Here is a 20,803-nt window from a genome sequence, read left to right on the forward strand (position 1 = left end):
GGAGCATCGTGCACCAGAGGCCACAATCAGTCGCCCCCCCCCCCCCAGGTATGGAGGAAGACCCCACAGATACCCTGGGGCAGCAGGATTCCCGGGAAACGGAGGCCCTTCTGGACGAGGCTTCTGTGCAAGAACCACTCCTCCCTGGGGTGTCTTCGTCCTCGTCCCCGGATGAGGCGGTAGCGGGCACATCTTCATCAGGGCCCCCGCCGATCGATCTCCAGGCACATCAGGACCTGCTGAGGCGAGTGGCCCAGAACATAAACCTTCCTGTAGAGGAAGTCCCGGAAGTAGAGGACCCGGTAGTAAGCATCCTCTCGGCGGAGGCACCGACCAGGGTAGCCCTCCCCTTCATTAAGTCGATCCAGGCGAAGGCGGACACCATCTGGCAGTCTCCGGCCTCCATTCCACCCACTGCCCGCAGTGTGGAAAGGAAGTATATGGTACCATCCAAGGGGTATGAGTACCTCTACGTACACCCTGCTCCCTGCTCCTTGGTGGTATAGTCAGTCAACGAGCAGGAACGCCACGGCCAACAGGCTCCTGCAACAAAATCCAGGGAAGCCAGGCGCATGGACTTGCTGGGCCGTAAAATTTATTCTGCTGGAGGCCTTCAGCTCCGTGTGGCGAACCAGCAGGCCCTCCTGAGCCGTTACAGCCACAACACCTGGGAGGCTGTCGGCAAATTTACAGAGCTACTCCCCCAAGACACACGCTAGGAATTTTCATCTCTCCTGGAAGAGGGCAGGAGGGTCACCAGAACCTCGCTACAGGTGTCCTTAGATGCCGCAGATTCAGCAGCAAGGACTCTGGCGTCGGGCGTAGCCATGTGCCGTATATCGTGGCTGCAGTCTTCCGGACTACCGCCGGAGCTACAATACACGATCCAGGACCTGCCATTCGATGGGCAGGGCCTCTTCTCTGAAAAGACGGATCCCAGGCTACAGAGCCTGAAGGATAACCAGGTCATCATGCGTTCACTGGGAATGCACATGCCCCAGACTCAGAGAAGGCCATTCCGCCCCTACCATCAGCGCACTTACCCCCCGCCTCGCCCCAGACAAGATTTCAACCGGAGGCGAGGCCGGCCAAATCGTAGACGGCAGTCAGGTCCTCAAAGGGGTAACACTTCCGGGTCCGAAAAGCCACCGCAGGGACCCAAGGCGAACTTTTGAAGGTGCGCCCGAGAGCAGCTTACCAAGCTCCTCTCTGGATCCACTTCATTTCCTCAACCGCCTCCGCCACTTCCTACCGTCATGATCCCGGCTGACTTCGGATCGTTGGGTCCTGAGCACGATGCAGTTTGGTTCCATCTTCAGTTTGTTTCTCCAACCCCCTCCCATCCTCCCTCCTCGTCCCTCTTCAGGGACCCCTCTCACGAGCAATTTATCGTCCAGGAGGTTCGCAAGCTCCTGTCCATTGGGGCTATAGAGGAGGTGCCAAGGGAGCTAAGGGGCAACGGGTTTTATTCCCGGTACTTCTTAATCCCCAAGTCAAAAGGGGGCCTACGACCCATCCTGGACCTGCGAGGCCTGAACAAATTCATCAAAAAGTTAAAGTTCCGCATGGTAACCTTAGGAACCATCATCCCTTCCCTGGATCCCGGAGATTGGTACGCCGCTCTCGACATGAAGGATGCGTACTTCCACATTGCGATCTTCCCCCCGCACAGATGGTATCTCCGCGTTGTGGTGAATCAGGACCCCTACCAGTTCACGGTCCTCCTGTTTGGGCTCTCCTCGGCCCCCCGGGTATTCACCAAGTGTATGGCAGTCGTCGCTGCTGCCCTGCGACATCGTATCCATGTCTTCCCTTACCTCGACGACTGGCTCATTCGAGGCACGTCGGAAGCGCAGGTGACCGGGCACATCACCATCATCACGGAGCTGTTTGCGAGCCTAGGCCTGACCATCAATCCGGACAAGTCCACTCTGGTGCCTACGCGGAACATAGAATTCATAGGGGCAGTGCTGGACTCCAACCTCGCGACGGCCAGCCTCCCCCGGCACCGATTCCAAGCCATGGTGTCCATGGTCACAAGCCTGTGGGCCTTCCCGACCACATCTGCTCGAACGTGCCTCACTCTCCTGGGGCACATGGCCGCATGCACCTTCGTCACCAGACATGCAAGACTCCACATGCGCCCGTTGCAGACCTGGCTCGCGTCGGTCTATCGACCAGGCAGGGATGCCATAGACACAATCGTAACGATTCCACGGAATGTTCTAGGCTCCCTAGGCTGGTAGACAACGCCCTCCCAAGTGCGTGCAGGCCTACTGTTTCACGCCCCACAGCCCTCAGTGTCCCTGACAACGGACGCATCGTCGCTGGGCTGGGGTGCGCACCTGGGAACCCTGCGTACACAGGGTCTGTGGTCACAGAGAGAGTTGACTCTTCACATCAATGTGCGGGAGCTACGGGCCGTTCGCCTAGCATACCAGACATTCCAGTGCCATTTGCACGGTCGTTGTGTTGCGGTATTCACGAACAACACAACGGCTGTGTATTACATCAACAAGCAGAGCGGGACCCGGTCCTCCCCGCTGTGTCAGGAAGCAATACATCTGTGGGACTTTTGCATAGCCCACTCTATTCATCTAGTGGCCTCCTTTCTCCCGGGAGTGCGGAATACCCTGGCGGATCACCTGAGCAGATCCTTTCTGTCCCACGAATGGTCCATCCATCCGGACGTCCTCTATGTCATTTTCCAGAGGTGGGGGTTTCCCCAGATAGAACTGTTCGCCTCCAGATCGAACAGGAAATGCCAGGTGTTCTGCTCTCTACAGGGTCGCTCCCCGGGCTCCCTGTCGGACGCGTTCCTCATACCGTGGACGGGTCGTCTTTGCTACGCCTTTCCACCCTTCCCTCTCGTCCATCGAGTCCTGATCAAGGTCCGGAGAGACAAGGCCCGCCTCATCCTGATCGCTCCGGCGTGGCCGCGGCAGCCTTGGTACACCATGCTGCTCGATCTGTCCCTGGCGAATCCAATTGCCCTACCTCTTTGGCCGGACCTGATCACGCAGGACTTCGGCAGGATGCGCCATCCGGATCTACAGTCCCTCTGTCTCTCTGCATGGCTCCTGGCTGGTTAAGCCAGTCTGAGTTGCGCTGTTCCGATGCAGTACAACAAGTGTTGTTGGGCAGCAGGAAGCCTTCCACGCGTTCAACCTACCTAGCGAAATGGAAACGCTTCTGCTGCTGGTGCAGTCAGCACGGCCACGACCCACTCACCGTGCTAGTCCCCACCATCTTGGACTACGTGTGGTCTCTCAAGCAGCAGGGCTTGGCGATCTCCTCTCTACGCGTCCACCTCGCGGCTATATCCACCTTCCACCCAGGCGAGGATGGCAAGTCCGTATTTTCTCACCCAATGGTGTCAAGATTTATCAAGGGCCTGGAGTGACTCTACCCTCAGGTCAAACGGCCTACCCCTACTTGGGACCTGAACCTGGTTCTAACCAGGCTCATGGCGCCCCCCTTCGAACCCTTAGCCACATGCTCGCTGCTGTACTTATCCTGGAAGGTGGCCTTCCTAGTCGCTATTACGTTGGCCCAGCGAGTCTCAGAGCTTCGGGCTCTGACCGTGGACCTTCCGTATACGGTGTTCCATAAGGACAAGGTACAGCTGCGACCGCACCCGGCGTTCCTCCCTAAGGCTGTCTCCGCCTTCCATATTAACCAAGACGTCTTCCTGCCAGTCTTTTACCCAAAGCCACATTCATCCCGAAGAGAGCAACAGCTCCACTCCTTGGATGTCCGAAGGTCTCTCACGTTCTACACTGAGAGAACTAAACCCTTCCGGCGTTCACCACAATTGTTTGTGGCAGTAGCAGAACGCATGAGAGGCACGGCAATCTCCTCCCAGCGTATCGCATCCTGGGTCACGTCCTGCATCAGGACATGTTACGACTTGGCCAGTGTGCCAACGGGACCCCTTACCGCCCATTCTACCAGGGCTCAGGCTTCCTCGGCCGCATTTTTGGCTCATGTCCCCATACAGGAAATCTGCCATGCGGCCACATGGTCTTCTGTGCACACCTTCGCATCACACTATGCGCTGGTACAGCAAGCTAGAGACGATGCCGCTTTTGGCGCAGCGGTTTTACAGTCCGCAACGTCTCACTCCGACCCCACAGGCTAGGTAAGGCTTGGTAATCACCTAATTGGAATGGATATGAGCAAGCACTCGAAGAAGAAAAGACGGTTACTCACCTTTGTAACTGTTGTTCTTTGAGATGTGTTGCTCATATCCATTCCACACCCGCCCTCCTTCCCCACTGTCGGAGTAGCCGGCAAGAAGGAACTGAGGAGCGGGCGGGCCAGCAGGGGTATATATCAGGCGCCATACCGGCGCCACTCCAGGGGGAGACCTGCTGGCCCACCGAGTGTTGCTAGGGTAAAAAGTCTCCGACGAACGTGCACGCGGCGCGCGCACACCTAACTGGAATGGATATGAGCAACACATCTCGAAGAACAACAGTTACAAAGGTGAGTAACCGTCTTTGCTAAATGCTGTGAATATTCAGGTCTAATGATGCAGTGAACCACAGTAAAAAGAAATATCGCTTCTTGTGAAGAATTCCCTTCAAGCAGATTAAATTAGTGGAGGTAGAGATTCTTATGGGGCAGTGACCTCACTGCTTGTAATGTGAACACAGCTTTGTACCTCATTATTCAACAGAGCTAGACCTCTGGAGCCTGCGTTTCTCTCAGTTGTCATAGCTACTACAAGATTATCTGACTGAAGTCAGGCTTTCTATTTTGAATGTGTTTTTTCTTACCTGTTCTGCCCATTGATTCAGAAGCATTTCTCTAGGGAGGGGAATGTTGTTTTCCTCCTCTCTGCCTTTCACAGACGTTCCTACGGGGCCATCCAATCAACAAATTGGCTTTTGCCTAAGAATTTGGAAAATAAAATCTGTTTTTCTCAGATGGCTTTGAAACATGTGTGAGTAGCTATGCAGTGATTGACAGTAGGTGTTTAGAAGCTACAAGATGCCCTGTGTGTTATTGCCGGCAACCATTTTGTTTATAGATGTCCAGCAAGAAAACACACTGTAAACATATTATTAATCTCCAGTGTAAGACAATGGGCCAAATTCTTTTTTCATAAATCCATAGTGACTTAGTTGACTTACTGGAATTACTCTTGTTTTGCATGGGTTTAACTGAGAACCAATTATGATCCAAAAATGGTTCAGTTGGTCCTGGCGGCTGATATTTGCTTTATCCTTGTGCTTGGGAATTTGAAGGTAGGAAGAGGTAGCATGCACTGCACCATTGAAGTCTTAATCTGACTTTCTTTTTATTTTCTAATCACAACAAAAATGGAGTTTACAAACTCCCTGGGATTAAAACAGATCTAACTATAATCTGATAATTTTAATTTGACTAATCTAAAGCTTTTAAGACTGCAGAGTTCCTTTCCTGAGTTGAGAGCAGGAAATCAGAAGCAGCATTTTTCTAAAGGGGAGAGATGGAAAATTCAGACAAATATTTTTGAGTACTTCTTAACTTATTTCATATTAGCACATACTTCAGTAGGAATCTCAGTATAATGGAGTAAAGGTATGACATTTGTATAGTATGCTTTTCCTGGCAAAACATCTCTGATTTAAATTCCCCAGTGGCAAAGTTAGCCCCCACCATGCAAAAGGATCAGTGCAAACAATTCTTATAGCTAGAGGGAATCCCATGCACTTCAGTAGGTCTCTGCATGAGCATAATATTCCCTTTGTGGATCCATGCACAGCATCAAGGCTTTATTCTTTAATACCTTAGTTTAGTAACTGAAAGCAACACAATTTTATGATAGCTATGAATGTGTATGTTAATATCACGGAACTGTTAGTTTAATGGATATTGTCATATGGTTCTTAGTGATTTGCCAAATCGGTGTAATTTGTAAAATTGACATTTTAACAAACAAGTCATGTCTGGAGCAATGTGAGTGGGCACATCTCATCCAGGTTCCAATTTAAGAATAAAAAAAAATCCAAACACTTTCTTGCATATATTTCTATTAAAATTATATCTACTACAGAACGTCTAAAATTAGATTCAACAGATTACATTCTAAAAGAACATAAAAAGAGTAAAGATAATTCTTTATTTCTTCCCCTGTAGGTATCTCTACAATTTGAACACAAAACTACACAATGTAAACCTTATGCATCCTAATACCTCTTTCTCTTTACACTAGAATCATGCTTATTTTGATGTGCCTTTCAGTTATTTAACCGGGAAATCTGGGCTATTTCAGTATTCAGGAATATCTTAACAATTGCCCATTACAGAACAGAACTGAGGACACTGCAAGGTCTCAGTAGTAACTTTTTATATGTTAGTGAAGAAGATATAAAAAAAATTAAGACTTTTCAGGTCTTATGTGTAACCCTTCTGCCCCTCTGAGTTGGCAGCAACAAGGGCCGGGTTCAGTATCCAGGGGTTCCGTTTCAGTAACACAATGCATAACCGGCTCGAGCCCCCACCCAGTGACCTGGGACACTCACATACCACACCCCCCTGGGCTCCTCTAGGAGGCAATACTTCCCCTCTCGCAAGCATGGAGTCTGAGTGTAGCAAAATCTTTTTAATAAGGGAAGGAATCAATGCGGCATCCCATTGGAGAAACACCACAAACAGGGTTATAACACAAACCATAAACAAAAACCCACCTCCAAGTACGTTTGGCACTGTCCTTTTTCCCCTTAGGGTTTTAAGTCCTATCACCCCAAAGTCCAACAACCCAAAAGTCTCTGGTCAACGCCACCCCAGAGTTCGAGAGTTTATCTGTAGAGGTCCCTCCCCCCAGCCTGGGTAGAAAGGGGCACCTTACGTGGTCCGGGGCCAACTGCCCTGCCTCTCCGTGGGTTCTGCTTCTGCCTTCTCCACGAACTGCTCTGCTTTACCAGCTGCTCCACTCTGCTCCTCCAGCCGTCCTCAGAAACTGCTCCGCTCCACCAGCTGCTCTGCTCCATGAGCTGCTCTGCAAACTGCTCGGCTCCGCTCGCTCTATGGGCCGCTCCACCCGTCCCACAGCTACTCCGCTCTGCCAGCCACTCTGCTGCCACCAGCTGTCCCATGATCCGCTCCAGCCGCCCCCGCAACTGCTCCACTCCACCAGCTGCTCTGTTCCACAGTATAACTTCAGGCTCCCCCACTAGTTAGCACAGTACTCAGTGCTCTCAGCTCAGTTATTTCAGCTCTTTAGTGATCTCAGCTCTTAGTGGGGGAGCCCCAGTGCTAGTGCACCATTAGCCCAAAGTGAATTCAGCTCAGTAACCTGTATTTAGATTCTTGAGGGAATAAAAATCAACTCTGACATTCCACAGTGGAGAGAGGAGGGGGTGGAACTGGTGCTTCTGGCTCCACAAAGAGACTGCACCACCAGGCACAGATACCTGTCCCCAGCCTTTCTCAATTCACTGGGTTTTGGAACCCATGTCCCTTGTCTAGCAAGTACCACCCAACTGAGGGTGAGTCATTTGTCACCAAGCAGTCCCACAGCTCGGCAGTCTGGGATAGGGTAGGCGTGACTATGCAGATACACTCTCTGAAATTCTTTCCACCAGATGTCAGGGTAGAGCTTATCCTGACTCTGCTTACATCCTCCCCCCAGCCAAGAATTTGTCGTCCCGACAAATCACATTCCCTACTATACCAACTTATTGGTCCCCTCCAAAAGGCATTAGATAGCCTACTTTAGCTTTCACAAACCTGTGTGCTAAATGTATAGGCTCCTCACTAATCACCCCAGGGGCATCGTAAGTTAACCGTTTCACTGGTCTTATTACCCTGTCTCGCCTATTGAGAATCTCTGTTGCTATGGTAGGGGGGACATCCTCTTGAGTGCCGGATGGGGAGGTTTCCTGTGAGTTCCCCTCAGATACTGGCATAGGCTCCTGCATTTCTAGTTCTAACAGTGGAGGGTCGCAGGTGCTCTGGACATCCTCCATCTGTATATCACCACTGTCCAATAGCCTGTGTAAGCCAGTGGCTCAGGGATGTCAGGAATGGGCCTAAATACTTCTGCCATAGGGTTTAGGGCGGAAGAGGATGTGCTCTCTTCTGATTCAGCGGATCGAGACTGAAATCTTGTCTTCATCCCAGGATACACCATGGTTGTGTCTTCCTCCTCAGACTCACTGTCAGATGTGCTGAGCAGGGATAGGTTAGCTGCAGGAGGCCGGCTGTCCACGATGGAAGGCGGCTTTGGTACAACACCTTCGTTCTGTTCAGTTGCCCTGTTGTGGCCCATCTCATAAGGGCTGCCTACCAATTCTCCCACAGGGAGCAAAAGGTTTCTATGCACGGTTTTGGTCTGCCCTGGACCCTCTTCATATGTATATACGGTATTCTTCTGTTCCTTAGGCCTGGTCTACACTACGAGTTTAAACCGATTTTAGCAGCGTTAAACCAATTTCATGCTGTACCCATCCACACTATGAGGCCCTTTATATCGATATAAAGGGCTCTTTAAATCGGTTTTTGTACTCCTCCCCGACGAGAGGAGTAGCGCTAAAATCAGTATTACCATATCGGATTAGGGTTAGTGTGGCCGCAAATCAACGGTATTGGCCTCCGGGCGGTATCCCACAGTGCACCACTGTGACCGCTCTGGACAGCACTCTCAGCTCGGATGCAGTGGCCAGGTAAACAGGAAAAGCCCTGCGAAATTTTGATTTTCATTTCCTCTTTGCCCAGCGTGGAGCTCTGATCAGCACGGATGGCAATGCAGTCCCAAATCCAAAAAGAGCTCCAGCATGGACCTTACGGGAGATACTGAATCTGATCGCTGTATGGGGAGACAAATCTGTTCTATCAAAGCTCCGTTACAGAAGACAAAATGCCAAAGCGTTTAAAAAAAAAAATCTCCAGGCTACACAGTGCTGCGTGACAAGCGTAACGGGAAGCCAGAGACTCAAACAGACACTCATGGAGGGAGGGAGGGGGTACTGAGGACACCAGCTATCCCACAGTCCCCAGCAGTCTCCGAAAAGTATTTGCATTCTTGGCTGAGCTCCCAATGCCTGTAGGTTCAGACACATTGTCCGGCATGATTCAGGGAATAGCTCGTCAATTTACCCACCCCCCCCCCACGTGAAAGAAAAGGGAAAGAAATCATTTCTTGACTTCTTTCAATGTCACCCTATGTCTACTGAATGCTGCTGGTAGACACGATGCTGCAGCAGTGAAAAGAAGTATCCGCTCCTCTCCCCTCCCTGGTGACAGACGGTGCAGTAGGACTGGTAACCGTCCTTCTTATCGACCCGTGAGTGCTCCTGGCTGGCTTCAGGTGAGGCTGGCTGGGGGTGCCTGGGTAAAATAGGAATGACTCCCAGTCATTCCCAGTAGATGGTACAGAATGGCTGGTAACCGTCTTCATCATAGCAACTGGGGGCTGAGCTTCAATCAGCCTCCTCCCTTTCATGTGAAAAGAAAAGATTCTGTCCTGCCTGGACTATCATAGCAGTGAGATGCTGGGCTCCTCTCCCTCACATTGCTTAATGTCCTGCCTGGACTATCATAGCACTGGGAGGCTGCCTCCCCCTCATTTTATATCACTAAAAACTCAGTGTTTCTTATTCCTGCATTCTTTATTACTTCATGAGACAAATGCGAGGGACACTGCCACGGTAGCCCAGGAAGGTTGGGGGAGAAGGGAAGCAATGGGTGGGGTTGTTGCAGGGGCACCCCCGTGAATGGCATGTAGCTCATCATTTCTGTGGGATCTGACACAGAGCAGCTGTACTCTCTGATACACTGCTTCCCTAGTACATCTGCCCCATATTCTAGGCAGGACTGACTCTATTTTTAGAAACCATAAAGGAGGGATTGACTCGGGGAGTCATTCCCAGTTTTGCTTTTGCGCCCCCGGCTGATCTCAGCCAGGGGCACCCATGATAGCAGCAGACAGCACAGAAGGACAGATAACCGTCATCTCATTGCCAAATTACACTGGCAGCAGATGGTACAGAACAACTGGTAACCATCTCTGCTATCATGCAAAAGCAAATAAATGCTACTGTGTTGCGCTGGAGTATCACCTCTGTCCGCAGCATCCAGTACACATACGGTGGACTGTAAAAAAAAAAAAAAAAAGCTGAATGGGCTCCATGGTTGCCGTGCTATGGCGTCTGCCAGGGCAATCCAGGGAAAAACGGCGCGAAATGATTGTCTGCCGTTGCTTTCCTGGAGGAAGGAATGATGACGACATTTACCCAGAACCACCTGCGACAATGATTTTTGCCGCATCAGCCACTGGGCTCTCAACCCAGAATTCTAAGGGGCCGGGGAGACTGCGGAAACTATGGGATAGCTATGGAATAGCTACCCACAGTGCAACGCTCCGGAAATCGATGCTAGCCTCGGACCATGGACGCACACCGCCGAATTAATGTGCTTAGTGTGGCCACGTGCACTTGACTTTATACAATCTGTTTTATAAAACCGGTTTATGTAAAATCGGAATAATCCCGTAGTGTAGACATACCCTTAGAGTGCTATGCAATTACTGCTGAATAAAGCATGTATGTTAATTGTATTGCCACAAAAATAAAGCCATTTTAAATGAACACATGAGAATCTCTGAAAACTTACTCTTGATCAATAACACAGTTTTGCACCAACAATTATTTATCATCAGTAACTTTGTAGTCTGGTCACACTGTTATAATTAATTAATATTGCTCTAGTGCAGCTCCAGAGACTGGAAAAACAGCTTGTTTGTGTTTGTGAGGAGCTGTGTTGCAAAAGAAAAAGACAAATGCAAATATCAATTTGTGAGGTTATTTGAAATGGTTTCTCTGGCTCCTTAGCTACATTAGTGCTTTGACTAGAATTAGGAATTACCATTTCTTCCACAGGCCTCATCTGTATGGGCTTCTCCATATCAATCGCCATAGCAACAACCACTAATAGTGGTGAGACTGCAATTCTGTTGCATTATTCCCTCTATGGAAGGCCTGTCTTTATTCAGAGGAATTCACTTCAAGGTCATCATTATTTACCTCCCTCTCTTTTGCTGCTCTCCCTAGAGGGCAGCCTTCTGAGGAGGAATTGCTCCAAGGAGCATGAATCTTGCTTTGAACAGAGGCACCTGACACATGGCCTCAAGGTCTTTGAAAATGTATATTGTCTCTGTTTCCAAGGTAACTGCACCTCTTACCCCTTTGTGGCTTCCTTAAGGGCACCCAGCTTATGTTTCTGGCCTTCAGCCATCGCCTTTCTTGAGGCAGAGTCCCACAACACTCTCTCTCTAGAGTGGGGATTTAGGCTGCAGTTCATCCTGCACTATGACTGCCTAAGCATATCTGACTTGAGTTCAGCACTTACATCTCTCTTCTCTGTGGGGCAACAACAGGGTTAACAAGTGACCAGGCAGCATTCATAAAGCAAAGCATTATTTATTCAGAAGAAAAGCATGACAGAGAAAACATCCTGAAAAACTATAAACAGCTTATGTTCATGCTTACCAGGTAATGCCTCTCTGCCACCTCGGATGCTGGTAAGTTTCAGAATATGTCACAAGGCCTGTCCTTTTCACAGTCTCATGTCTGTTCTTAGATTGTGTGAGTGACCCTCTCCCCCCTACATTTTAGCCCATTCATACAATTTTCAGTTCTTTGTTCTCAGAGTCTCTTTCACCAGTTCACATGCATTCTGTTTTCATGGCACTCAAGAGTAGTCCATATTCCTCACTGACTTTTTTTTTACAGACTTCAACATTTGTTGCATTGCAAAAAAAGTTTCAAAAAGTGAAATTCACCTCATTTTCCACACCCCAATATCTCTGAAACTCTTTGTCAATTCACCACAAATTTTACCAACCAGTTCTTGTCTGGCTGTAAGCTACACAGGTAATTTCAAACAAAATGGATTTTTTTTTTTTTTTTTGAGAAACAGGAGGCAAAATCAATTGGGATTATTATCGAGATGCTAGTAACAGCCTTCATCAGGAAGTCACTACTGCAGCTGTATGATGGACTGTCTTTTTTATTAATGATGGATATTGTCGATTTCACATTTGTTTTGCATCAAATTAATATTTGAAAATCCACAGTAAATACGCTATAGATTCCTGCCTTATGGAAAAGTTATTGTACATAAGACTCGCTTTACCCACATTGAAACACTGCAGCTTTTAAGCAGTGCCCAGTGACCTTACACTAGTATGGGAAATAAAAGAGAATGCCATATACAAATGAATCCAAATGTGGAATATACAGAGAGAGAATTCATATAAATGACTAGGAATTTTTACCAGGACATCAAGGTAAGTATTCTCTGCTCTTACAAAAAGTGCCATTCTATTGACTATACAAAGGCTTCAGTTTTACATCTTATCCAAAAGATGGCACCTCCACCAACCTAGTGCCTACTAGCATCCTGTTGGCTGAATAGTGACTGAGAGAAAAGGGTGCCAGTACTGAGTCACTAAGTGTAGAACTTCATTGCTTTTAAAACCTGTAGCAGTGAGTCTCCAAGGACAGGTCTACAGACTCGGGCTTGTGCGACGGCACTAAAAACAGCTAGTAGACATTGCAATTTGGGCTGGAGCTTGGGTACTGAAGCCCAGGGAAGGGGATGGGTTTCGGAGCCCAAGGTCCAGTCAGAGCTGCAACACTCCTGCCAATCAAAGATTTTCAAGATTTCTACTGGGATAACTTCATATTTAAAAAAGATTTTGCATCTGAGACTACAACCCCTTTCTTTCCACTGAAAAAAATGGAAACTAATATTGTTTTTTCTTCCTTTAGTAAAAAAATCTCCTAATAGGGCAGGTAGCAAAATTAGAGAACGTAAACAAATTGCTCAGGTCAAAGGAGAAATAAATACCATGGTGGGTATTTAATTACTGTTTAATGTTATTTCTATTGAAATACTTGGGAAGCACTTCTTAGTGTATGTACAACGTACCTCAGGCAGCACGTGACCAGGATTCATTACCGAATTTGGTCTGCTGGTTGGATCATTAGCTGGGCTGGGTACTAATGGGGAGTGCGACATGAACGCTGATCTGTGACCCCTGGGAAGCTCTGAGATGCTGTAGTAATGGGGGTTGCCTACGTATCCAGACAGACTTGGGAAGGATGATATGCATCTAAATTGCCTTTCACTTATTCCTCCCACCTTATCTCTCCTTGTGCTGTGTATAGTAATAATTCATAATGCAACTCTTTTCTTTCTCTAGGGGTACTTTATACTAGTGTAAAGCCATGCAAAAGGTCATAATGTGGTTGTCACCTGTGTGGGCATAGAGGTGCTCTCCCTCTGTTTCAGCCCTGTGCAAGAGCAAGCCACAGTGTGGCTGGAGAGTGCAGGCTTTGCTTCTTCCTAGCACAGTGCATAAAATCTAGCTCTCTGAAAGTGGCTAGGGAAGGGCAAAGTAGATTGAAGGTGAGACAATAGCGCCCTCTTTCCTTTCCTTAAAAGCCAGTGGAGCCAGATGGATCTGGAAGGGAGAGTACTCTCTCTCTGGGGGTGCCACTATAGTGCCAGTGTTCACTGCTTAGGCAGAGTTCTGGCTGAGGCCTGTGGAAAATGAGTCAGTGGTACTAGTCCAGTCCACAGTAATCTGAGGACCACATCACATGAACCACCACTGTAACTGTCACCACTGTTGCCACTGGAGCTTTGTCTGCACAAGCACAGTTTGTGCCCGTTGTCAGCACTGATGCAGCTACATGCTTCTGGGCCAGGGTTAAAGATGTGCCAGTGCAGCCCTCCCTGTTCAAGGCTGAGGCACAAGGTTGGAGAGGTAGATGCCCACTGCCCATGCTGTACCTGTTCAGTGAACAGAGGACTTCAGTCTCTAGTGCTGGTCCTATTCAGCATCTGGCATCAGCACTGAATTCACATTTTAAAAACAAAATAAAATAATCATAAGCTTGTGAATTAGCTAGGAAATCATAAGCTTCATTGCAGAAGTCCTCAGGAGAGACATGAAAGCAAAATTGCTTTTATTCTTTTCTGGCTGAGATTTTCGATACATTTTATATTTTAGAGGGGTTTGTGTGTACAGGGGAGGAGGAGCGTCTATATCAATTTGCATTGTCTGTAGGTGACTGACCCCCACTTTCTACGGATACATGTGGCCATCTCTAATTTGCACACTTGGCAAATTTCAAAAGGAAGACAGGCAACACATACAAACATAAGAAGGGGCAGAAGTGGGGGTAATGAAAACAAAGAAGAAAGATGTGCTCATTACAGCTCAGGGATGGAAATTAATTCACAGTTGGAGTGTGTAAATTGCTGTGACCCTGCCAAAATATTAGGGATCAACAGCTTATGCAAACTTTGCTTATTTATTTTTTTCTGAGGTAGCTTTTCTAACATTTATTTTGATGTATTTTCTCAGCTCAGCCTTGATCTGTTATGTTATCTGCATGTAGTCACTGCAGCTCTCATGTTTATCATCTCTCTTCAATCAGATCAGTAAGGCTATAGCTGTGTTTCCTCAAATTAATACTCCACAGTGCCATAACATTACCCATCTGAAATGGCTGCTAGATTACAGAGATGAAGACGGTTCGATAAGATTAATAGGTCATTTTGTTTTCAGTTGTACAAGTGCCAATTAATCAGAATAGCTAAATAAGCACAATTAGCTCTTTGGAGAAAGGCAGGTGCCATGTAAATATTTGTGAGAGGAAGACAGACATATAAGTAGAGATTGTGCCTATTTTTTTCTTTTAATGAACTCCAACTCTGCCATGCAATTACTTTTATATGCAGTTCCTAGTGTTTAGACATCTCTCCACCTGAGTGTGCTAACAAATCAGGTAGTTAGATGACCAAATGCTGTAATTTTCAGATGCACTTAATTGCAGCTATAAAATTGCACCCAGAAAATTGAAGGTGGAATTGAGATTCCTTTAAAAATCTACTTCATTGCATCCATAGAAGAGCTTATGGTCTGTGCTTAAGAGTATCCTTCTTCTCTGACTGTTTTTGGAATCTGAATGTTTTTCTTATTGGTAAGACATCTCTGTCCCATTCTACCACCAACCCCCTAACAAGCAAGAATTAATTTGGTGGTTCTAGTAATTTGTAATTTTAGTGTACTAGTGATTTCATACCATGGGTTTTAAAAATACAAGCATAGGATTTGCTATGCTGAATCAAAAATGGATCCATCAAATTCTGTCTCCATTGGTGCCCAGTGTGAGATGCTACCAAGGAAGGCAAATACCTCTACTCCCTCAAATGGGCTTGTCCTTTGGCACTTAGGTGGTGGGAGCCAAAATAAAGCCCAGACAGGTAGAAAGAAGTTGGGTTTGCTGGGACTGATCCAGGGAGGGAAGAAGGACTTGGGTTTCTTAGGTTTTACTTTAGGGCATATCAAAATAGATTCGATAGGTAGAACACTAGCACTTCAGGGAGTTAGAAACTTCAGCTATGCTCTTTGCCCATACAGCCTGGAAGTTCATGATTCAGGTAGCGTATATATTAATAATTCCATTGCAAGCAGTCAGTGCTTATCTTCCTAGATGAAAAAACCAGAATCTTCCTGTTTAACACTGTTAGAGTCTGTCTACACTTAGCGCTGGAGGTGTGATTCACAGGTCACATATATACACTCACACTAGCTCTTGTCACACTAGTGTGCTTAAAAATAGTAGCATAGCTGTGGTAACGTGAGCCACAGCATTGGATAGCTGTGCTGAGTACGTACCCACGTGGTTCAGGCAGCTGCACTCCTTTTTTTAGTGCAGTAGCTAGACGAGAGCGAGTGACAATGTCTACGTGAGCTGGGAATCACACCCCTAGCTCATAGTATAGACGTGGCCTTATTAGATAATTCTCCCAGTACTCAAAGCTTGTACGTAACCCACATAGTAGAGATGCTGTTGTCTTTCAGATGCACTTCCCATGTTGTGTTTCAGCTACCAGTGTTATTTCAGCAGTGTGGTTTATCACAGGAGCTGTGCAGAAGAGGCAATAAGTACTTTTGCTATTGAAGACAAAAGCCTCCTGAGTGCAATAAAAAGAAGCATTTTTCAAGACAGATTATTTAATCTAATATAATTTATAAAAGCCATCATTTTCCATTGGATCTTTGAAGCTGCTGAAACTGATTTTTTTTCCTTAACAACCAAGTAAATTAGGTACCAATTAGAAGTATTTATAGGGAACTCTTGCCAGTGACCAGGGTTTTCTTTTTGCAGTAAGAGTGGCCATTGTTGGGACATCTGAAAGTTTAATTTGAGCAGACTCCGCTGGCTCAGCAGTAAATCAGGCACGCAAAGGAAAAAAGTGTGTTCTCCTTCATAGCTCAAAAAGCCTCATTTGTATGTAAATACAGAATGGTGACTTCCAGGGAAAATAGTATGTTGTGAAGGGATTTATCAGCATGATTCAGCAGCTAATCCCTGCACTACTCACTGAATATTTACCCTGTGTGTCCCACTTAATATGTCCAAAACAAGACACAGTGAAATTTGCTTAGCTTTGGGGGTGAATTTGGTGAAAGTCAGGAACTGATAGCACTGGCTTGAGCTCCGTATAGTGCCATCAGGAGCTCTGAAAGCCTGTGTCCCACAATTCTGCCATACATCTCCATCCTAGACTGTAATATCTCTGCCGTTCCATTTCTTGTCTCCCAGCACAGCTCAGACAGTGCTCTTCAGTCTTAGCTTGCAATACCTTTGCTGTTCTGGTGCTGGGACCACACACAGAATTGCCAGTGGTCCTTGTTCCTGATCTTCAGTTTCCGTACACTTCTGTCCGAAGCTCCCCATGCAATTCTGCCAGTGCTTCTCAGTCTTAAGCTTCAACCCTTCAACTATTGCACTCCTGGCCTCCACACACAGTCGTGTTAATGATTCTCAGTGATAGCCTACCACAACTGTGGTATTTCGGCCCTGGCTGGACTCCACACACACGCAGCCAATGCACGTCACTACCGACTTGGAACACCCCACCTGTTCCTGGTCTGGACACCACACAGCCTAGCTAATGCCCTTCACTCCTAGCCTGTTCCAGTGTTGGGTTTCTCCTGAGCAGAGAGTGCCCAAGGGTATGTGGTGGGTTTGTGACATGGACACAATGTCCACTTGGGGATTAGGTTGAAGATCTCCCAACTCATCTGTTTGTTTTTACTCCAAAGTCTGTTCTTCCAGTGAGTTCCAGTGCAGTAACAAGACCTGCATAGCCATGATCTTCGTGTGTGATGGTGACAACGACTGTGGCGATGGCAGTGATGAGAGGAAGTGCTCGCCACTTACCTGCAACCCTAATGAGTTCCAGTGCAACAACAGCGTGTGCATCCCAGAGCCCTGGGTCTGTGACAACCAGCCCGACTGTGAAGACCACTCAGATGAAACAGTGGAGAAGTGTGGCTACAAAGTCAAGCCTCAGGTGCTGAACACCTGTGCGGCCCACGAATTCAGGTGTGGCAATGGGGAATGCATCCACTTGAACTGGAAGTGTGATGGCGACGAGGACTGCAAAGACAAGTCAGACGAGCAGGATTGTCGTAAGTATCTGCCGGGCTAAGCAGTGTGGGGACAAGGGATGTCTGCTAGGTAAAGACTTCCTTGGAGGAGAGGGAATTTTTGGATGCCACTAAAGGCCGCATTTCAGCCAAGACCTCTAGTGACATGTTTGCTGCAACAAATTTGTGCCTTCAATCTGGGTATTTGTGTCTGCAGACTGTGGAGCTGAGTGCCCAATTACCAAAATAACCTGCACAAACAAGTCTGAGCACAGAACTCTGTGGCTGCAAATAATGGTGCATTCAGTGAGAAGTCAGAGGCTGATTTGAAGCTCAGAGAATTAATCAGCAGCTCCTGTAATGACTTAAATGAGAGCCCCTCTGACAGGGATGGGGAGGAGAGAGCCAGCTTTCCAGGAGCTCCAGGAGGCAATGTTCCTTACTGAGTCACAATCCCTTTCAGAGGCAGGGCGGCTCCACCTGCCCCCTGTTCAGTGCTAGAATCTTTGTGACACAATCTGGCCCATAACTTCTTAAAGAGAGATGAAAGCTAACTGTTCTAAAAGAATAACACAGGACTGGAAAGCAAATAGAAAGTGTGGAGTGGGGTGGGGTTGGGTGGGGAGGGGAAGATTCATAGATTCCAAGGCCAGAAAGGACATTGTGAGCATCTAGTCTGGCCTCCTGCATAATACAGGCCGTAGAACTTCCCCAGAATAATTCTGGGGAATTATCTAGTTTGAACTAGAACATATCTTTAAAAAAATCCAGTCTTGATTTAAAAATTGCCAGTGGTGGAGAATCGTCCATAACGCATGGTAAATTGTTCCAAAGGTTAATTACTCTGTTAAAAATTTACACCTTATTTCCAGTCTGAATTTCTCTAGCTTCAACTTCCAGAAATTGGATTGTGTTATACCTTTGCCTGCTAGGCTGAAAAGTCTACTATCAAATATTTATGTCCCATGTAGGCACTTACAGACTGCAATCAATTTACCCCTTACCCGGCTCTTTGGTAGTGGAGTGGGTTGTGGGGGGCCTAGCTGAGGAGGAATTGGTAGCAAGTGACTGAGGATATCTGTTTCAGTTGCAAATCAGAGATAGGGAATGGGAACAGGTTTGAAAACCCCTAGATCGCGTCAGGGGGGTCACAGCTCACAGGTTGGAAACATCTATGTTAAAGCAAAAAAAAAAAAAAAAAAAGTTTTCTGCCTATGAATCCAGAACATATTGAACCAGACAGTCAAAAAAGGGATCTCTGAAGAAGCCCTTTCAGTATAAGAGTTTGGCTTGTTAAAGGCTCAGAGATAATAAATAATGGATTTCTCTTCAGTTAGCTTTGTGTATTTAACATGTTGTTGCTGTGTATTGAATGTTTTATCCATTTTCAGACACTAAACTGCTCAAACTGGTCTCTTACCCAGAGAGACCAAGAGGGAAATGGAGAAAATGTTTCGTTGAAATATTCATAATGACAAGATTGAGATGAAATAAAATATTTACACAGCTACATACATACATACAGCACTGCTGAAACGGGGGCAACTCTGGGGAGGACGGCCACAACCAACTGCAGGGACTGAACATTTTAACCAAGGAACCCAGGAAAAACCTCCTGCTCTTAGAATCAGAGCCGTAGAGTGTTTATTGTCCACATAGACATTGCACCCAGCATGGCAGAAAAATCCAGCCTCTGAGGCTAGTGGGGCAGTCCCAGTTTGGGAAGGCAGTTAGGCTTTCTGTGAAGCAGAGATACAGGCAGGGAGCAAATGCTGTAGATCGTTTAACAGGAGAATGAGAAAGTGGAAGCCCCAGTCACCACTAGTTGTATTTCAGGAGGGTAAGCAAAAATGCAGAGTAGCCTCTGAGCTGCTCTTAAGACTAGGGAGATGAGAAAAATGAGTAGATAGCCAAGGAGCAGGAGAAAGAGCTGGCATACAGAAAAGCAAAGGGGGTGTGGGCAGCAGCAGAATAGGAGTCCCGGGTGGGCTCAGGATTTACTTCTGGGGCAATTCTGCGCCACTGCACAATGCAGAATTTTGCAGAAATTAACATTGTGCACGCAGAATTTCTTTTCCCCCACAGAAACTGGCTGCAGTGCTGCCAGCTACCAGTAGGGGCAGCTGGACCTAACAGAGCCCGGCTCGCACATAGAAGACACCGGGGGGGGGGGGGAGAGGGAGCTGGAGGGTTCCGAGCAGCTGCAGTTTCCAGCATGCCCTGAGCGAAGGAGAGGGCGGAGCACAGGAAACTCCATTCAAGCCTGGGATCCGGCTGTTTCTCCCTCTGGATCTCTGGGCTCTGGGGAGGAGAGGGAGGTGGGTGTCTGGGCTGGGGGAGGGGGGGAGATGGGAGTGCGGGTATCTGGGCTGGGGGGAGGAGGGAGTATCTGGGAGGAGGGCTGCAGCTGGGCTCGGGTGGGGGTGTGTTTGTCCCCCAGCTGGGGTCATGGAGGGGAGGGGAACAGAGAACAGGAACTGGGTTGTCATAGGGGTTTCTTTAACTCTCTACTCCTGGGGGAATTTTTATGTGTGTTTGTATTGTTACAGACATACTTGCAGCCGGGTATTTTGAAATAAATTACCAAAATAATTGAAACTGGTGTGATTATGTAGTGTTATTTTGACAAATATGCAGAATTTTGAAGAATATTTAATTTTTGGTGCAGAATTTTTATTTTTTTGGCACAGAATGCCTCTCGGAGCAAGGACTGATGCTCAGCTTCAGGGAGGATTGATTTTGTCGAGAGGGGGAGCATTGATTGACTGGATATGAGGGGGATAACAGTGTGATTGGTGGAGAGCAATATGGTGGAATAGATCTGTTTGAGCCACAGAGCTAGTCCTTCACCTTCAGGAATGTGGACCTTAGTGGCTGCAGCTGAAGATGAACTCCCTCAGTCAGCACTAGCAGTAGATCTGTTATCCTTTCTGTGGGACAGCCACTAAAGGGCAACATCACTGGTCTTCATAAAGCCAGGATGTTACAGTAGAACCCTCTGCAGGGCTATTTTTAATACCTTTCCCACCCAATCCCGCCATTGTGGCAGCGGGTCCTGTGAGACCCGTGGGATCCCAGTTCCAGGCAGGACTCTATGTCTTGGGGAGGGGGAGGAGGGTGTATTAATACTTGAAAGAAAAGTGAGAATAAAATATCTGTTTTTGAGAAGCCCTGTTGGCAGCTTCAATTTGAATTCACTTTCACAAAGGCTAGTTTGCCCTGTCACAGTACAAAGAAAGCACGACCCAGCGTAAGTCAGGAATGTTTGTCACACCAGTCAAACTAATCTAGTGTAGGTGGCAGCTGGGTCACTGTAGTTTGGATTTTTAAAGCCAGGCAATTATTCCCCTAGTTGTATTT

General features: G+C 47.3%; 1 protein-coding gene across 3 annotated transcripts in view; it reads left to right on the forward strand.

Moving 5' to 3' along the window:
- The window catches only part of LRP8 (LDL receptor related protein 8), a 280,880-nt gene that overhangs the window by 217,791 nt on the left and 42,286 nt on the right, over nt 1-20,803 (forward strand). For all 3 annotated transcript variants that reach the window (XM_030573822.1, XM_030573823.1, XM_030573824.1), the window contains exon 5: nt 17,117-17,485. In XM_030573822.1, the coding sequence (XP_030429682.1) occupies nt 17,117-17,485 (369 nt within the window). The remainder of the gene's footprint in view (nt 1-17,116; nt 17,486-20,803) is intronic.

This window comes from Gopherus evgoodei, chromosome 8 (genome assembly GCF_007399415.2).
Source record: "Gopherus evgoodei ecotype Sinaloan lineage chromosome 8, rGopEvg1_v1.p, whole genome shotgun sequence".
NCBI classification, from domain to species: domain Eukaryota; kingdom Metazoa; phylum Chordata; order Testudines; family Testudinidae; genus Gopherus; species Gopherus evgoodei.